The sequence below is a fragment of the Sorex araneus genome, chromosome 5 (genome assembly GCF_027595985.1).
Source record: "Sorex araneus isolate mSorAra2 chromosome 5, mSorAra2.pri, whole genome shotgun sequence".
NCBI lineage: Eukaryota > Metazoa > Chordata > Mammalia > Eulipotyphla > Soricidae > Sorex > Sorex araneus.
The window spans coordinates 79,616,888-79,637,917 of NC_073306.1; the positions used below are offsets into that span (position 1 = coordinate 79,616,888).

Below are 21,030 nucleotides of genomic sequence, written 5' to 3' on the forward strand. Positions count from 1 at the left end.
ATCACTGTGAGATAGTTACAAGCTTTCATGTTTGGGTTACAATCATACAATGATCAAACACCCATCCCTCCACTAGTGCACACTCCCCACCACCAATATTCCCAGTATAAACCCAATTTCCCACCCTCTCCCTGCCTTCATGGCAGAGAATATTCCCCATACTCTCTCTCTTCTTTTGGTCATTATCAAAGCCCATACTCTTAACACTAAACCTCCCCACCCTCGGGTCCTTACTGATAGACACCTTCTCTCACTAACTGTCTAAGAACAGTGTTGTCTCTGTTTTTGTTCTTAAATATTTATATCCATACAGCACAACATTTTATTCTATGGCTTCACACACCCTCAAAATTGCAGAAGGAATGGTTTATAATCAATAATGCAAGACGAAGTAAGGAAGACAATTGAGGCTGGCATAAGAGAATCTCCACCTAAATGGAATTATCAGAACACAAAGCCCCACTGCCAGATAATGCACACATGTGAAGCATGTACAAGTAGGCCTCATATGTGGCAGAATGCATGGCAGACTTCAGTAGACATCTGTTGAGGGATCTGTCCACTGAGGCTCAAAACCTACTTTAACATTCCTATGCAGCTTCGGTTGGAGTGTTTCCAGGTTTGGGTGTCTCACTTCTCACTACAGGAAGCTGTTCACTTTTATTGTGGGCATTGCTGCTGCAAAATCAAAATCCCAGCTTCCTGTTTTCACCACTCTAAGTTCTGCTCTTCAAACCTCCTCATAGTGAGTTTTCTGCATCAAAGAGAGAAACTCCTCTACTTACTAATGGACTGTGACTCACCTAACTCCTACTTAAAAACCTACCTAAGCCCAATAGTGTCTGAGTCCACAGTGGCTAGGCAGGGCTCCTGCTTGCAGTCTCACATGTATTTTCAAAACACAAGTCAGAGTTGATGCACAGAGCTTTCCAGCCAGAGACACATTTTCCTTTGGTGCTACAAGAAGTTTCACTGGGACTCTTTTCCATTTATAATCTAGCTTCATTTGCAAAACCGATGATATGGCTGTAGTCACAGAAAATCCTTTCCTACTGATCTCTGTCAGAGTCATGGAAATCTTTCTGAAGCAGAAATATAGTCTTCTATATAGGTACAAGTGTTTCTGCACTCCTTGCAATTCATTCTGATGCTATGGAGATTTTCTTTTCTTTTCTTTTCTTTTCTTGTTGTTTTTGGGTCACACCTGGTAATGCATAGGGGTTACTCCTGGATCATGCACTCAGGAATTACTCCTGGCGGTTCTCAGGGGGACCCTATGGGATGCTGGGAATTGAACCCGGGTCAGCTACGTGCAAGGCAAACACCATACCCATTATGCTATCTCTCCAGGCCCTGTGGAGATTTTCAATCTAGGAAACTTCCAGGGCCTGGGAAAAACCTTTCATAACAATGATTTTGCCAAACTAGTTATCAAACTAGATCTTTGGCTTCCACATCAGATCTGGAGAAGCTACCTTTCTTTCTTTTGGAACACTAGAATTAATTTTGCTCATCTACAGGTTTCCTAGGATAGTTTATTTAGTGGCAACAGAACATGAGAATCTATCTACAGAACTGAGCATACCACTGCAGAGAGATGGGGGCTAGTGCGGGGGGAGGAGAGGCGGGGCGGGGAGTACTGAGAAGGTGGAGAGAAACAGAGGGTCTGCTGGAGGATGTGGTGTACAGTAGTATAAATTGTGGTGCCTCAAAATAACTTTTAAATTCAATATTAGTTAATGTTAACTTTTTCCTTCTCTTTCCAAGATTTCAATAAGTAACAGAAGGTTAATATTTGGTTTTGGTTTTTTGACTCTAAAACAATGAACAAGAAGCAGAGAGAAATAAGATCCCTCCATAAAAATTCCTATCATATGATCTACTTATCTGTGAAATGGAGAATACTGAATGAAGAAGTGTATTGTAGTAAAAAGAGGATGCCAAAATTACCCCTGACCTCAGTGTTTAGAGAGGAGACAGACGGAGAAGGAAAGAAATCAAGGAGGAAGAAGAGGAAGGAAAGTAATAGGTGAACAGACATCAGAGCTTCAGTTATACCAGTGATATGAGTGAGTGGGGAAGCATTATACCCACGACACAGATTCAAAAGAATTGAAAATATGAGATCTAAGTGGTAACTACCGAAATTTTGTAAGTGCCTGTCAAGTTGACAGGTGCGGGTAGTGCGGGAGTTGTGATGGAGAGGGAATTTGGGAACACTGGTGGAAGGATTGGTGTTGAACTATTATATGCCTAAAATTCAGTTATCAGTAACTCTGCAAATCATGACTCTCTAATAAAACTTTTAAAAATCAATGAACAAATTAATATAATACATACACTATACAAGTGTTTGGGAAGAATAATTTTGCATAGTAATGAGATAAAGTGTTTTGTTTTGTTTCGGAGCCTTTTCAACTGTCCTTCAAGTGTGGCAAATATGTGCATACATGTTTGTGCTCATGTGTCTACACACAAAGTCCCTACAAGCATATATTTGAAAGATAATGTTTGATTATTTATCATGTACGAGATCCAGCCCATTTATGTCAATTAAAATCTATCTAAAGTATTTAAATAGCTGGAGAGATAGTACAGCAGATAAGGCCTTTTATGCAGTCAACCCAATTTAATCCTCAATACCTCAAATGGTCCCTTGATCCCTTAGCACTGAGCCAGGAGTAAGCCCTGAATACAACCAGATGTGGCTCCAAAACAAAACAAAAAAATCTTTACAGTCACCCCCATGAACCCCTCTGGCAGTGCTATGTAAATTCATTTGCAGGCCGTGATCCAGAGACCCATAAATAAACCTCTAAAGAGATCAACAATCTGCATAGTTTATTCTGGACCCCACGCATGGCTGAGTCACTAGAACATCCCAGAAGGAGGCGGTGAGCCCAGCACCCAGCCAAATAGAGCCCCAGCAGCTGAAAACCTCCACACTTCATGCTCCCAGCCAGACTTCACTGCTCAGCATGAGCCTCATTCAGAAATTAATCTGTTGAAAACCTCAGTATGCAGGTTATGTGACGAATCTCCGGGCTTTCATGGGGATGGGCTACCTCTCTCCATCTCTGTGTACTTCTGGAAGCCCTGGCAGTCACATCACTTGTATCATTTTTCACCCCGTTGTTCATCGATTTGCTTGAGCAGGCTCCAGTAACATCTACATTTGTCCCTGTCACTAAGCCAATGGTGTCTGCTCGCTCCAGGAATACGAAGAGCCTCAAATCATTCAGGGTCTTGACGAAGAAGTCTGACCATCTTGTAGGTGGGTGGCCATGTGGTCTTTTGACGTCCCATGCAATCCAGTCGGTAACAGCTCTAGTCTAGTGGTCATCTCTAAATCACATTACGTGTCCAGCCCATCTAATTTTTGACACCTTGGCAAACAAGACAGCGTCCCTGATTCTTGATCATTGATGTAGGTTGGAACTCTGGATTCCTTCTCTCACTTGAATGAAACATGATTTGGAATAACTGAATAGCGTTCTCATCCTGTTTTCGTAGGGCCCAGGTCTCTGAGGCATATGTTAGTGCAGGAAGAATGGTGGAGTCAAAAAGATGTGCTCAGAGCTGGAGGTTCTTCACCCTCTTAACTACTTCTTTGACATTCTTGAAGGTGGTACATGCTTCTCTCTTCCTCCTGTGCAGTTCAGGTGCCAGTTCATTTGTCATGTTGAGTTTTCAACCTAGGTACACATAACTACTGCATTCAGAGGTGTTCATTCCACTGAGAGCAAATGGAAGATCAAGAACTAGTCCATTTCTCATGAACATTGTCTTCATGAGATTCAGCTCCAGTCTTCCCTTTCCACACTCATGGTCAAAGTCAGCCAGCATTTGTGCCACTTGGCTGATATTTGGTGTTATGAGAATGATATCATCAGTGAAGCAGAGGTGGTATAGTTGCCAACAGTCTATCTTCACTCCCATTTCTTCCCATTTCAGTTGTTGCATGATGTTCTCGAGATTTGCATTGAAGAGTTTCAATGAAATGGTGTCACCCTGCCGAACCCCTCTCTTTACGTTGATGATCACTTCTTTGTAGAATGGTGAGATCCTGGTGGTGAGTCTGTAATACAGCTCACAGAGGATCCTGATGTACTGAGTTTGAACACCCTGTTTGGCTAGGGCTTTGATGACCGCTTCAGTCTCAACAGAATCAAAGGCTTTCTTTAAATCAATGAACGTTAGACAGAGCAGCATCTTGAACTCTCGCAAAACCTCAATGAGCTTGGTCACTGTGTGGATATGGTGAATCCTTTTAAGAACCCAGCTTGCTCCCACGGCTATCCTTTGTCTAGTGTTCTGCCAATCCTATTCAGGATGACTTGAGTAAATAACTTGTAGAGACGGACAACAGACAGATGGGGTGATAGTTGCTGATGTCATGGATGTCTCCCTTCTTGTACAACAGGACAGTCCTGCTGGTTTTTCATTAGAACAGAACCATGCATTCAGACAGGTAGTATGTGAAGAGCCAAGCCAGTGTATTGAGGAGTACTGGCAGCAGATTCGTCAGGTGTTCGGGTCTAACCTTGCTGGACCAGGTGCTGTATTCTTCTTTACCGATGAAATGGCTTGTTGGATTTCAGAAGGGAGAATTCTGGGAATGACATATCCATCCTGCAGAATTTGGTATGTGGGCAGGTGGACGTGGCTATCAAAGATATCTGAGTAGAAGTTGTGGATAACCTTCTCCATTGCCTTTCTGGAAAATGTGATAGATCCATCAGGATGTCAGAGGGCAGTCATATTGCCGTGTTTCATCAACATGATGAACTCAGACAGTCTCTCACCCTGTTTGTTCCATTCTAGGCTGTGGGTCCCAATGTGGAGTTCTTCAGATGACCTTCTAGGTCCTATCTTGGCATTAAAATCACCGACAGGCCCGACGCCAGGATGTCCCAGTCCATGGAGCCAACGGCAAAGAAGATCTTCAAAGGAGTTTTGCTGGCTGAACTGGTGGGCTTTTTTGGTGCCTATTTTTTGTTTAAGAAGATGGAAAGATGCCAAGATTTCAGGCAAATGATGAGCATGAGGTTCCCCTTCATCTTGGAAGCTTATTACAAATCCATCGAACATTCTGGAATACATGGAATTAGAGAGCAAGACCAAGAAAAATGGCTCAGCGGCAAAAGCTAGACAACTGGCCCGACAGCCACCCACCCCATGGTTTCAGACAAGACTGGAATCCCACCGCTGACATGGATGGAATTTGGAATATTTACAGGCAAAAATGTCAAATTGTAAAGTTTAATTAGGCTTAAGGTTTTATTCTTTAAATTAACTATAAAGAGGCCAATTGAAATCATCGTTTTATTAAGGAAATTGTGTTTTTGCACTACTCAAACTGGTGCTCCTTTTAAAAACCCGTAGTACTCAGCATATTTTTAAAAATAAATTAGTAAATGGTTGTATTTAAAATAACTAAATAAAAAAAATCACCGACAATGACCTTGTAGAAGGTGTGGTCTTCTTTATAGAACTTCTCCAGCTTCATGTAGAACTTCTCAATTTCTTCTTCGTCATACTTGGGTGTTGGTGCATAGACAACAAAGATAGAAACTGCCGGCAATGAGCCACATCTATTCAAATGTATGTGTCTGATTCGGGTTGTTAGACATTCAAATAAATCAATGCTCCTGGCCAAGTTCGTGTTTACAAGGACACCAACCCCACTGATGCCTCTACTGTCGCATGTTCTGAGGAACAGTTCTTCTCCAGTGTCGAAAACAGTGTGATGTGTTTGATGCCTTCTTATCACAGTCAATCCAATGATGTCTTACTTGATCTTCTGCGCTTGCACCATCAATCTTCAATGGATGCTTCTGATGCCAGCATACGTGCATTAAAAGTGCAAACAGTCATTAGTCCTTCTTCGTTTTGGCAGCCTAGTTTGGCCCTGAGATATTATAAGCTTCTCCTTGTTTGTCCTTCTTAATGCTGCCATATTGATGGCTCTTTCACAGTCATAGGAATGAGGCCCATTGTTGTTACTGTTTTTGGCATATCGAATATGCCACGGGTAGCTTGCCAGGCTCTGCCGTGTGGGTGGGATACTCTCGGTAGCTTGCTGGGCTATCTGAGAGGGATGGAGGCTTTTAGGGTGACCTCTAATCGCCATTACAGGTGTTCCTATGGTTCACACCATATTTGAACCATATTTGAACCATATTCCAACTGCCACCACACTCCAGGCCGCTTTCCAGACACTCGGGCTGAACCTAATGCATGAGTGAAGTCCCACACAATCAGGTAATGCGGAACTTTGTGACCTTGGACTCTAGGCTCAATGGGACCCGGCAACAGAGATCCTCTGCCTGCTTCCCCCAATTTCCAGCGACCCAGGGGTCACACCCATAAGACACAACCTACTAGTGCTAGATAAATTTCTCATCCGTCAACCTCCACTACCCAAGCGCTACCACACTCCAGACCACTTTCTGGACCTCAAGGCCACTTCATGGTCATGCGACACATCATAAACACTTCCTACCCATTTTCCATAATTACCACATCATGTTTGATGGTCAGTCACATACAAGCCCCAAACCAACCATCCAGTTAAAAATTAAACTCTAGCTGTATTACTCTATTTAAAAAATTGTGGGTTTCCTGGTGCAAGTGACAGCATGACATCTCAAACTCTACAACACTGATAAAACAGGTGTAGCACACAAGATTGGATGATATGTGCTGTAAAAGGCATCCAATTATTAATAAAATATCAACATGAAGGTTTAACCTGTAATATCTTAGTAATCTCTTATACAAGGGTTTTATGGCTCCATGGTGAGATACAACAATCTTTACTAACTTTCTTCTGAAGAAACATTTTTGATCACTATTTTAGCAAATTATAATAAGCAATATAAAATAAATTTCTGAAGGCCTGATATGGGGACAGCCCTAAGGAGTGGTTGGGAAAATTCAAGATAATGGTGGTGGTAAGGTTCAATGGTGGTAAGATTGGTGTTGTTATATTGAATGTCTGTAATAAGTCATCATGAACAACTTTGTAAACCACAGTGTTTATGTAAAATGTAAGGGAAGATACAATTTAAAATTTTTGGGGGAAAGTCCAGTAAGAGTGTTGTCCAATGAGAGAAAAGTTCTCACCACCACATGAGAAGGATGGGAATTTTGAGGGCCATGGGCAGTTTGATGTAGCACTGTGTACTGCACATGGTGGAAAGTAAAGGCAGATGAAACTGAACTTAATATCAGAGTCATTATTCTATAGGTGTTTGGGAGTCTGATTCAAACTGAGCCAGGATTCAAGTGTTGCAAATGTTTTGACCGATGCTTATTGAGTAACTTGGAAAGTTGTGGAAAGAAAGAACCACGTGTATAACTGCATCCTGTACTGAGGGCTTTTTATCCCCATTTTACTGACAAGGAGGTCAGAAAGTTCTTTGTCCTATTGCAGGGCAGAGAGTTTATAAGAGTACCCCTGTTCTCTGCCTTTTTTATTTTCTTTTTGGGTCACACCCGGCAATGCACAGGGGTTATTCCTGGCTCTGCACTCAGGACTGACTCCCGGCGGTGCTCACGGGACCATATGGGATGCTGGGAATCAAACCCAGGCCGGCCGTGTGCAAGGCAAATGCTTTACCCGCTGTGCTATCTCTCCAGTCCCTGATCTCTGTCTTTTACACACCAGCAATATCTGCTCCTTTTCCTTAGCTGTGACAATTGTAGATGTTATCAAATATCTCCTAGAGGGAAAGACAGCCCTGGTTGAAACCCCTTGTAAGTCTTATATCCATATATACCTGTTGTGTAGGGACTATCCTAAGCAATTCTTCTAGAGACAAAGTGCAAGTAGATTCAATTTTTTAAAAAGGTGCATTGGGAAGAAAAAGGAAAACATACCTTCAATAATAACTGCAACTACTAGGACAATCTGCTCTTCCTGATCACTTTGGAGAACTGAAAAACTGTTTGCTGCCAAGATAGCTCAGGTGGAGTGAGCCTTCTGACTGGGTAATTAAGTGACCTTGTTGCTGGCTGTCAGCCTGGGGCGACATGGGACCACAGAACCCACTCAGAAAACCAGCCTAGAGACAACTGTGGTGGGACAGTAAAATCTGGTGTGTTTCGGCACCCACCTGAAGAAAATCAGCTGTTATAGGTGATTTTTTACCAAAATGAATTGCAAGACCAATTAAATAGTTACAGGGGCTAGAGCTGGGTTGGAGCGATAGCACAGCAGTAGAACGTTCGCCCTTGCACATGGCTGACCTGTGTTCGATTCTTCCACCCCTCTTGGAGAGCCCGGCAAGTTACCGAGAGTATTGCACCTGCACAGCAGAGCCTGGCAAGCTACCTGTGATGTATTCAATATGCCAAAAACAGTAATAATAAGTCTCACAATGAAATGTTACTGGTGCCCGCTCAAGCAAATCGATGAGCAATGGGATGACTGTGACTGTGTCAGGGGCTAGAGCTATAGTACTGTTTTACTTTGACCTACTGTGGCCCTAAAACCAAAATAATAATAATGATAATAATAATTATAGTCACTGTGAAGTGGACTCTGTGTGGGGGATGATAAGAGATGAGCAGCAGAGCCTGAGCACCCAGCCTGAAGGAGGCTACCCTTGGATGTGTGTGTATATCATGAGTCTGAACGTGGATGACAGCAGGAGGGAGGGGGAACATTGCCACCTCTGGGGCCCGGCCAGAGTGGGACAGTCTGGGATAGTTAGGCACTGAGAGCAAATGCCCTTCATGGGCCTGGGTGCTCGTTGCACTTCTGTGCTTCTGCTTGGCAGAAACAAGAAAGGATCAGATTCCTATGGTTCCCTTTTCCTTCTTGGTAAGAATAATTTCCCCCGCCATTGTATGCCTAGCCAGTGTAGAACGTTCCAACTCACTTGTGAGTTCAGAGGCACAATCCATTCTTACTGACACCCAAGTGTCTTGTATGAAGTCCTTTAAAAATAAAGAACTAGAACTTTCATGTCTCACTCTACAGTTCTGATCAAACAGAAGACACACAGAACTGGAAAAAAAAAAGAGGAATCGTATCATAAAACAAAACAAAGCTATCAAAAATTATTCCAATCCAAAGTCAATTGATTCCAATCAAAGCCATGTTTCCAGCGATGAGTTCTGTGCATGCAGGGGAGATCAGGAGCACAAATATACACACTATTGTTGGTACTTCACTTCTCTGTAGATCTGAAGTGACTGTTCTGTCTTCAGCTTTTACTTATTCTTCTGATGACAAATGACTCTGTTCAAAGTTTTCTCTGCCTGGGCTAAAGCGATAGTACAGTGGATTGGGCATTTTCTTCCATGGGGTCTAGCACCTCATATAGTACCCCCGAGCCCACCAGGAGTAATCCCTGAGTACAGAGTCCTGAGTAAGTACTGAGCACTGCCCAGTCAAGCCAAACCCTCCCCAATTTTTTTCTGTATTTGATATTTCCTTAGTGTGAACTGGTATCACAGATTTCAAATCCCTCATCAAAAACAGAAGGGTCAGATTTCAGACCTTTTAAAATTCTACATGTATGGAGGGGGGGATTTGGGCCATAATAATCAGGGCTTACTCCTAGTTCTGTGTTCAGGGGATCATCCCTGGCAGCACTAAGGGGACCATGTGAGGTTCCAGGGACCAAACTGCGGTTGGCCATGTGCAAGACAAGAGTCTTATCCTATAATATCTCTCCATCTCTTTTATTCACATTTTAATGCATAAAATTAAATTTGATCTGATTATATCTACAAATAAGACCAAAAAACCTTAAATCAATAGAACTTTCCTCAATACTATCACCAGGGCTGGGGATTGTAGCTCAGTGGCAAAGTCCAGGCCTTCCATGCCCAAGACCTGGGTTCAATCTCTGGTACCACCAAAAAGAGAAAGAAAAAAACCCCAAAAATCCCAAACCCAGCTACCTATACTTTCTTCCACAATTCTAAAAGTCATGAAGTTGTCTCTCAAAATTCAGTTTCAGTATTTAAGTATAAAAATCATTAGAAGTTTTACAGCTGCATTATTGTACTATTGATTTATATTTATGAGACTTTGAGAGTTGTAAGTGTTCAGAGTCCTTATCTATCTGAAAATATCAGTTTCACCCTTACTCTTGAATGGCTAATAGTACACTTCTGGTTGCACTGTTGAGTAGGTAATGGGCAAAGTGATTTTTGCTCCTCTTCACAGGCAGGCAAAGAGGTACTGGCTTCTTGTTTCTCACGCTTCAATGTGGAATATAGCTTCCTACCAAATGTGGGGGCAAGGTGGGGGTAGGGTCCAGTTCTCAATCTGTGTTAATTCTCCACCCCAGATGACCTTACCCATTCTTGTCTCTCCATTGGTTAAATCGGTTTAGTTCTTACAACTACCAGGATTTTCTTTCTTTTTGGGGGGATTGGAGGGATGGGGGGAATGGAGCAAAAGCCACATTTCTGGAGGGAAATCTTGGCTCTATGTCTAAGAGAGGCCCCGGTCAGTGCTCAGGTCAGGACACATATATGTGTGGTGTTGGAGACTTGAATCAGTATCAGCTGCATGCAAGGTAAGCATCTTAACCCCTGTACTATCTCTCCAGCCCTTCCTTTTCTTTTCTGTGTGTGTGAAATATAACAGTTTTTTTGAAATTTTGGGGAAGGAGATGGGGGGAGAGAGGGAGAGAGGGAGAGAGAGAGAGAGAGAGAGAGAGAGAGAGAGAGAGAGAGAACATGCTCAAGAAAAGAACAGGGCTTCTCCAGAATGGGGAGAGAGCCCCAATTTTGTTTTAGAACATTGATATATATGTTTATGTATCTTTTAAAATATTTTATCTATCATTATAATATGTTTGGAGACTAGTAATGTTTCTGTGTGTGCTCGATCCACCATCTTGGCCTAAGCCCATATTTTTATAATGGAGTTGCAGAATATATTTGTGACATTCCAGAAAAACTAAGTCTTTTCTGATGTACCAAAGCAGGCATAAAATGCAAAGTACCAATTTATATTTTTTTAAAGATTCTAAATTAGAGCTGAGCAATGCTACACTTGGATTGGTTCTTGCAAATTAAATAACGATTTCATTCAAGTTTATGGTCATGTAGGTTAATTAAAAATTTCTCTTTAGAAATACAGCCCCCAAGACTCTATGTAATTTAAATAGATTCTACATTCACACAGTGAGAATGGCAGTTTCAATATTTAATTCTTGCTTCGTAAACTTTGAAGACTAAAAACACATCCTCACTAAGTTGTGAATACTCTTTATGTTGGAAGCGACTCACTAAAGGAAACTTGAAGTTGCTAGGTAACTTGGTGCCTGTGGAAAGCATCTGATAAAATGTATTTAAATCAGATTTCCTGCAGCAGATGGGCAAATTGAAGTGGAAAATAAATTCAAATCATCTGATACTGGCTTTTCTTGCTATAACTAGAATCTCCTTGCAGTCAAAGCTCACATACATCTTTGCTGGGCAATTTAGGGTAGGCCTAGCTGTAGGTATCATATTTCCCTCCCCCCAGCATTAAATCAGACAAGCTTTATGATTTGAATTTCATACCATTAACTAGGGAAGACTCACTCATCATTGACCATGACATAGAGAATGAAGCATCCTTACATGAGTTAAGCTTTTCTTGTCTCTTCAGTGGGTAAAATGCACTCCTGTACAGTGAAAAGACCTAGTTGGGGTGGGCCTTCTCTTTGGTTCTTTTAGAAAGTTAAAAATTAAATTCAATAGTCAGTGAGACTGAACTGGATGGTAGTAAGTAAAACAATCTAGAATTCCTCAGTCTTCCATGGTTCTGACCAGGAGCTCTTAGAAATCAAAAGAAACAGTGATTGTATACAAAGGTGCACATATATAAGATAGTTATGAGCATTACCCAATAATTGAGTTGTCAATACCTATTTTTTGTTTTGTTTTGTTTATACCCAGCTGTGTTCAGGGCTTACTATTGGCTCTATACTAAGGGGTCACTCATAACAGTGCTCAGGGGACCATATGCAATGCAAGTGCCTTAACTTTGATACTATTTCTCTAGCCTCAGACTTGCCACTGCTTGAACTTATATAGGATGTAAATTAGTAGATGCTTCCAGTTATTTATCAAGATATTTTTATAAGACCAGAGAGTATTGAGGGCAAGCTGGGTGCAGAGGGGTGCTAAATATGCATAATAATATGTAAGTAATTCTTCAGAAATCTTCAGAACTCCATTTCTAACCCACCAAATAATTCAGTTTTCTAAAAGTTGGTAAATTTGCACAAAAAATTATTCAAAAGCAATCTGATAGTTAACTGGCAGTTCTGGAACCAAGTAACTAATGACACCTGGGAATGCCCCCAGAGATGTGCCATTGCCTCTTGAATGATATGCAAGATAAGTGAGGGTAAACAAGGACAGCAATTCTTCATCCTCAGCATCCATGTCTTGATAATGTACTGTGAGAAAATTTTTCATGAGAATCAGAGAAGACTTGAGCCTGTAGAGTCACAGTACTAGGAAGCAAAGATAAGAGAAAATGACCTCATAAGTTGCCACAGTATGGAGCATGTTGAGTTGCCACCACCTGGCTAGCTAGACCCTTTACTTGCCTTATTTCATTTCATTATCACAGCAAACCACCCCAGAACACACAGCATTTTCCATTTTATAGACAATATAACAGAGTCTCCAGGGCCAACTGAATGACTGACCTTCAGTAGCAGGACCACCCTATTTCAGGCCCTAGGCTGCTTCTTCAGGAGGCCCAGAATCAGGGAGGAAAGGAAAGAGAGCATAAGCACTCTCACAGAAGTGTATATTTGTTCAACTTTTTAGAGAGAAATTTTGCAACAACCATCAAAATGATAAGTGTCTATATCATCAGACTGGGGACCATCACCTCCTGGGAATTTTTTATGGATTTCCCAAGCACACAATAATATATGGAGAAGAGCTCATTTGTAATAGAGAGAAGTTGGAAAATTCTTACATATCTATGAATGGGATACTGTTGGACAATTACTGGCAAAATTACCCAATAGAATACCCCACATTTATTAAGTAGTACTAAATCCTTTGATTACAGGTACCACACATGGTCTCCTGAGCTAGGAGCAATCTCTGAGCACTGCTGAAACACTCCCTCCAAGAAAAATAAGGAGTAAGTTTATGTGGACATATAAGAAGATATTCTTACTATCATTCAATTAAAAAATAAAAAGGCAAATTGCACCTGAGCACATCAGAAAGAGTGAAGTTGAGAAGCCTACACATTTGATGTCATCAATGGTGCACTTCTAGGGAGTAAGATGAGGGTGGTTCTTGGGAAAGTAAAAAGGGAAACTTTTCTCTTTATATTATTCTGAGCTCTCTGGTTTTATTTTTTCCCTAATAAGCAAGTATGACTTTCATTAGAAAAAATAAACCCTTGAAGAAGTCACTTTGAACTTAGAAAATAATGGAAGTTTTTTATAACACAAAAATGAAGTGGGTCAGGATCTGGTAGAGAATAAAAGGAAGGCAGACGATGATTAAGGAGCTAATGATCACCAAAGGTCATTTATGTCTTCATGCTAATTGCCAAGACAGAATCCCTAAGCACTTGAGCATTGGATGAGTACACCTTGAAGGCAGAAGACCAAAAAGGAAACCATAATATTCTTGTGATGACTTGTCAAACCAATGTCCCAATGCTTTGATATTCCCTAAACCTTGTTCAGTGCCTGGAACATGTACCTCAGTAGCTCTGTTCATATAAGACATGAGTAGTATAAAGAAAGACTGTAGGCAGCTCAGGTAGAACTTCCACCCCCGCCCCCAATTTTTCTGGCTGTAACAAACCATTCTAATCTCAGGATGAATGGGGTCATCTGTGACAGCTGCAGCCTGGACTACATGGAAATATTCCCTCTCTAGTGTGGAGGCAGATTGCATTTGCCTGGCTAATCCATCCATACACTGGAGAAATGAGAAAAGGCCCAAACTATCCATATGTGCTATAGACTCCAACAGGAGATGAGTCTACCAACAGGGTATTTGTTTTTTTGGCCACTCCTCTTTCTGATAATGTCAACATTTTTCTTGTTTCCTTAGTTTTCTTTGCTCTGGAGCTAAAAGTAATTTCAGCTGAGTAACTCTCTGAGAAGCTTCAGACTTTTTGCAGAAGAGTGAACATGTTTGCCAAACTTTCTGTGAAAATAGAGTTTATCTGTTTTCTTTCTCCCATCTCAAATTCTTCATATTCCTATTATTTTGTCCTAATTGGATTTCCTTTGGATGTTTAAAAAAATCATTGTAATCTACCTAGTAATAATGATATCTAATGTTTAAGAGAGCTTATTATGAGTCAGTCACCATTTAAAATCAATTAACATAATACTCATTAGTCAAAATAGGTGCCATAATGATCGCCATTTGGTTAGAAAATAAGATTGAAGAGGTGAAGGAATGTGCAAGCACTGAACTAGGATTCAAGGCATTATCAGTCTCGCTCCAAAGCATGTTCATGTAAAGTGCTATTATGCATCCCAGTAAGATAAAATTCATCTGGTAGGGGTGGCAGGAAGACAAAATCTTTCTCAACCAAGAGAAACTCTGTCTTCCCAGAAGTCTGGGTGCTTCTGTCCTGTCCTTGTCTTCCCTTCTCTCCAGGGAATTCTCAATTCAACACCTTTAACATGGAGGTGTACTTGGCCCAGAATCTTCAGCTTCCCTATCCACCATGCCTCAAGCATCTGACTTCTTCCTGTCCACTGGAACCCATATTAATTTCTTCTTTGTTACCAGGATTTGCCTTTGCTGGTGGCACCAAAAAAGTGGTACATTAAAAAATAGCATGTCATCCAATTCTCTGAAATATTAGTTAATATGTTTTTATAATCATGGCCACCACCTTCTGGGCTTCAAAGGTGCATCAGACACCTTTTATTCTTACCTCACTTCCTCTCAGCATACCTTTTGCTGCAGATCCAGATCCAGATTCAGTCAGACGGGGATAGTGGCTTAGCCGGTCTGTGAATCTACTATACTCTATAAACTGGGCATATACTGACTAGATGCCTCTGAGCACTGTTACCCTCTGTGTCTAGCTTTGCTAATAAGGCTGGGCACTAGTTGGTAGAGCTGCCCTGCCCTGCTCTTAGGCAGACAGTTCTGACTCTCTCTGAATGGTTCATGGGCATAAGTAGCTTGAAATGTCAATGTGTATTATTTTTCCCTTTATAGACGTTTGAGAAAGAGACATCTGGATACACCTGTGAGGAAAGCAGCAAGACTGATGGATTCTGGTTTTGGTCTATGAAATCCACCACAGGGACATGACAGAGAGTCAGCAACTAAGTAGACAGGACATGACCTGTCTTCTGTGTGATATGCTTGTATTTGTGCATTGAGTTTGTGAATAGCATAGCCATGGTGATGCGGTTTAGACTACATGTAGATATAGCATAATCGATTCTTTTTCACCAAAGCTGATAGACCCTGCATGGCGGGATATCTGTCCACATTAGTGTAACTGGCACAGGTAAGGCAGAATTCTGAAGAAGACTGATCAGTCACTTTAGAAACGAGATAATCACACCAGACTCAAACCCACAACTAAATCTCACACCTATTTTGTATATGATTTTTGCCTTTCTTGACCTCATTGCCATTGTCAATACCCACTAGCTGAGTACTTACAGAATGTCTTCTTTACTGGTATGAGATTCCATTCAATGTAGCCTAGATTAGGAAATCCACTTGGTGATAAGGTGTGTGTATGTGTGTGTGTGTGTGTATAACAATAGAGTTATGACCGTGACAGTGATTGTCTAACACTGTATTTCCTTACTCAGAAGCCAGCCTGGTGGAATAACGGAGTACCTGTGAAAGTCTTTTATGGTGCAACCTTAAGAATGACAACCTACAGGATAAACTGCTTCCTCCAGCAGGCAGTATGTGCACAGAAACAACATGTTCTCAAACTGCTCCATATGCTGGTACAGAAATGCAAGGGTAGCAAGAGATTCAGTCCCTTTGACCATCATTCTCGGCGACACACTTGTAAAAAATTCAAGGTTAATTTACTCAAATTGCTCAGAGGAATGGATGCTGCTGCCACAGAGTGGAGGAAGCAAAAGTAGACAGGAGTTGATATAGGGGCCAAAGGCTCAAGGGGACATCTCTTGCTTTGCTGATGACTCATTGCCCTGTAATACTATCAATGGAAACCACAGCAACCTCAGTCCATGGGGTAAAAATAATAACTTAGACTCCTTGATGACACAGGTCTAAGTCACCTTACCTGGAAAGCAATCCAGACCAGCTGAGGTGTTGGTAAAGGGTAAGGGAAATCTAGAAGGAGTGGTAAATGATTAAGATGACTAATGTTAAGTACAGTCTTGGGACCACTAGAAGTGGAGACAGGCACATATTACATAACTGTAGCACTGTCGTTCCATTGTTCATCAATTTGCTCTAGTGGGCACCAGTAACGTCTCCATTATGGACTTATTGTTACTGTTTTTGGCATATCAAATATGCCATGGGTATCTTGCCAGGCTCTGCTGTGCAGGCGGGATACTCTCAGTAGCTTGCGGGGCTCTCTGAGAGGGATGGAGGAATCGAACGTGGGTTGGCCGAGTGCAAGGCAAACGCCCTACCCGCTGTGCTATCAGCTATTTTATGTCTTTCAAGTCTTTTAAGTTATGTAATAACTGCATACAAAGGCTTGAAGGCTGTCTCATATAAAGAAGGCTCTGTGATGAGGATAAAGTCAAATAAAAGATTGCAGGATGCATTAACTACTTTTACTTGTATTGGGGGAGGGTATTTTTGGGGTTTTTTGTTTGTTTGTTTTTTCCTTACCCAGTGTAAGTAAACCTTACTCAAGGTTTACTTCTGTCTCTGTTCCTAGGGATCATTTCTGACAGGGATGGGAGACCACATGTGGTGCTGGGTATTGAACTCATGTCAGCTGCATGCAAGGCAAAAGTCTTACTCACTGTACTATCTCACTGGCCCTAGATTGACTATTTTTAAAAAAAGAGGTCAGAGAAAGTTCAGAGACAGTAAAGGAGTTAAGACACTTGCTCTGAATGTGGTCAACTCCAGTTCTATACCCCAGCAACCAATGGTCCCCTGAACACCACCACACCACCAAGAGTGATCCCTGAACACAGACCGTGGAGGAGCCTCTGATCACTGCTGGGTGTAACCCTACCAGTGCCTTCAAAAATAAAAATTAGGTAAGATTTATGTGATAATGTGACTTTTGAGCAGACACCTAAATAAAAATACACAGAGAAGAGCATGACTGAGAGAAAGACACAGATCAAGAGCAAGGGCATTCTTGGTGTGTTTGAGGAAGCAAGTATGACTTGAGAGGGGTGAGAGAAAAGGAGGCTGGTGTGAGGCATAATCAGGAAGGCATCTGGAGCCAGACAAGGAAGGACTTTGGAGAGAGGATGCTGGGTCCCCTGTGATGTGATGGGAACCATTACAGGTTTTGAGGACATGGAGGGTATATCTTATATTTATACAGCATGCTTGGGATTCTGAGCACTGGCTGAAAGGGGTCTAGAATGGGCACAATGACACCAATTAAGAGACCACAGCAATAGAGTTGGGATCCCATTGAAGATGAGTTTCCTGGGTGCACAGAGCAAGGGAAGGGAGTTGTAGAACATTGGGTTTTGTTGAATGGTATTACCATGTTTCACAGCTGACTTCAATTACCCTGGAACAAAAGCTACCTCAGTTTTTTCCCCCCTAAGTTTTCTCAAGCAGTGCTTAGGAGGTCCAGGGGCTACTTTCAGTGAAACTCGGTTAGTTAGGACAATAGTTCCATGTAGTGGCCTGAGAATGTGACGCTACTCAGGCCCTGTGATTCTGTAAGTTACCCAGGCCACACCAGGGTGACCCAGTGGTACTTAGGGATATCCAAAGCTGTCCTTGGTGATAAATGGAGGACTGTGTGGTGCCAGGAATTCAATCCAGATCAGGCTGATGCAATGCATGTGCCCTAACCCATCTCTCCAACTCTTTTAAATTTTGTAAATCTTTTATGATGAATGATACAACTTAATAGATCTAATAATGAACCTTCAGAAAATGCCTCAGAAATCATAGGAATAGGGATTTGGGAAATGACTTAGAACTTAAGTTCAGATCCCAGTAGTGCCATATAAAAGTGCTAGAGCTTGTGCTCCCCCAGAAGAAAAAGCCCAAAAGAGAGTTCCATGGTAAAAAAAAACTTGAGTCACGTGTGAGAGGCCATGCACTTAGGCCTTGGTTCCATGCATGCACCAAGACAATGCTGACAATCCCATAGCTGTGGCATCCCTGACAAGGAAATTAATACAATTTTTATTTTTAAAGAATAGAAATAATGTCTTTCTGTTTTTTGTGGTTTTTTGGGGAGTCACACCCGGTGATGCACAGGGGTCACTCCTGGCTCTGCACTCAGGAATTACCCCTGATGGTGCTCAGGGGATCATATGGGATGCTGGGAATTGAACCCGGGTTGGCCAAGAGCAAGGCAGACTCCTTACCCACTGTGCTATCGCTCCAGCCCCCAATGTCTTTCTGTTTTAAACTTAGGTTACATGGATTTCAAAATCAACCCTATCCTTTTAATATACAGGCCCAAGGACAGGTAAGAAAGTATGCTCTTCCTACATACACACCCAACTCACCTCTTCTCATTTAACTCCTAATAGCCCAGGGACAGGAGCAGCTGGTGATTATCACTGAGTAAGTGACAGAGCTCTGGATCCAAAGCAGAGGAACGTTCCAGAGCCCTCTCCCCACAGCGACAGCTCTGAACTTCCCATCTTGAGTGACTCTGGGGAAGGCCCTCATTCTTTGGTGGCCTTATTTTATCTTTTTAGGTTCTTTCCAATTCTTCTGATTAGAAAAAACAGGGTGAGCTGACCATTTCAAGTTTTGCTGGCCTGAAAGAAAATCATGAAGAGCAGTGGTTCCATTTGTTTATGAAGATTTCCCAAAGTTAGAGTGATTCCTTTGCTCTTAGAAAATCGTTTGGTGCAATGACAGGCATGGGGAGGCATTTCATTCTGAACTCTCCTTATGATGTCTGTTGCAGTGATCCTGCTGGGTCACGATTTTCTCCCAGAAAGCTACAGTACTGCCTTTTTACTTAAAAGAAGAAGAAGAATAAAAAGAAGAAATGAAAAGAAAGGAGAAAACCATTAATGCAGTTGCATCACTGAAGAAGGAAAGAAACATATGTGTGATCTGCCCATGAAATAGAGTAGTTGCCCCCATGTGGAAGCAGCCCTTTTCATGTGCTGGCTGTGAGCCTGTCCTCATGCTGGGGTGGAGAAACTCATTATTGCTCAGAGTAACCAAGAAACACGGCTGGGCAAAGGGAGGCAGGAGACCAAAGGCCCAGAGCGCTCCCACCAAATTGGATCCTAGAAAGTCTGACACTGGGGCATCTACTAAAGTTGCTCAGCAGCCACTTGCTTTCTACGGTGAAATGGCAGGGATAAAGGGGATGCTCCTGGGAGATCGGAGCATTGCCCGGTATTAACCACTGGACAGAAGGATCATGGAGTTGGTGGCCAGGTAGGATAAGTGCAAAAGTAGCAGACCCAGGGGGCAGAGAGTACAGGAGTTAAGGTGCATGTCTTTTTGTTTTGTTTTGTTTTGTTTTGATTTGGGGGCCATACCAGTTGTATGGCTCATACCGGGACTTACTCCTGGCTCTGCACTCAGGGATTATTCCTGGAAGGCCCAGGAGACTACCTGGAGTGCTGGGGATCAAACCCAGGTCGCCTCTGTGCAAGATGAGTGCCCTACTTGCAGTACTATCACTCTGATCCCTAAGGGGCTTGTCTTACATAAAGCTAATCCCAGTTTGGTCTCTGCCTCCCCATGTGATCTCTGAGCATCACCAGGAGTGATCTATGAGCGAAGAGGCAGGTAAGAAAAGTCCTTGAGCACCAGCAGGTGTGTCCTCAAACCACAAAACAAACAAAGAAAAAGTATCAGACCTTCACTTGTCCAACTTGTATATATACCTTATGTATACGGTATGTATATCAGCATTCCTGGAAGCATCAGGAAACCTCTACAGCTCAGAAAATCCTTCCATCTTTGACACTACAGCTCAGAAAATCCTTTCATCTTTGACAGTTCAGCGGCTTTTTACCCCTCCTCTTTGCTTCTGTCTTCTTGGCTGCCTATACTGTTTGCATGATGAACTTCTGCCACTGGAGTTGGTGTGCCCTGCCCAAATGGCATTTCAGTATGGCTGTCCCTGGTGCTTAGCATCCTTGTCTAGATTAACGTGTCTGTGGCATATGGTGCAAATGGCCTGTCGCTGGGCCTCAGAATCAGTTTAAAATATCTGCCAGACTGCTGAGAGAACTTCTTTGGCGACATGCCTGTGGCCCCAGTATCTGAGGAAGGAAAACAACATTGTTTGAAAATTAGTTACAGTGAATTTTTATTGTGTAAAACCTAAAATATGGCTCCCTGCCCTTCTCTCCATCTCTCACTCTTTCCCATTGGAATCTGAGCTAAAGAAATAAGTATGCATTCTGAGGTAGAATGCCGAGGGCAATGGATAATTTTGAGAAGGGTGTTCATGGCATTGGATCTTTGTTGGCCCTCCATCTTGCTCTGTTACATAAAGACAAGTATGAAATTTTACAAACACCAAAACTTTGTATTTCGTCCTCTCTGTAAGTATTCGCTCCATTTTGCAGACAAGAAGACTGAGGTTCAGAGAGATTTTTAAAATGTTGCCAAACCATCATCATTGTTCAATCCCGGGCCTATCTGATGCCTACAGCGATAATTATTTTCATTCTAAATTCAAACACAGGGGCTGGAGAGATAGCACAGCGGGTAGGGCGTTTGCCTTGCACTCGGCCAACCATTCAAATCCCAGCATCCCATACGGTCCCCTGAGCACGGCCAGGGGTAATTCCTGAGTGCAGAGCCAGGAGTAACCCCTGTGCATCGCCAGGTGTGACCCAAAAAGCAAAAAAAAAAAAAAACCACCTAAATTCAAACACAGACCACTGTCCAAACTGATATTACATGCACATTGAAACA

The 21,030-nt window shown here is 42.1% G+C and overlaps 1 protein-coding gene across 1 annotated transcript; it reads left to right on the top strand.

The window, feature by feature from the left end:
* Nucleotides 1–4,884: 4,884 nt before the first annotated feature.
* Nucleotides 4,885–5,225, top strand: LOC129405150 (protein CEBPZOS-like). Its single transcript, XM_055140953.1, has one exon. The coding sequence runs from the start codon at nucleotides 4,909–4,911 to the stop codon at nucleotides 5,149–5,151; it is 243 nt and encodes an 80-aa protein (XP_054996928.1). The 5' UTR covers nucleotides 4,885–4,908; the 3' UTR covers nucleotides 5,152–5,225.
* The last annotated feature ends 15,805 nt before the right edge of the window (nucleotides 5,226–21,030 follow it).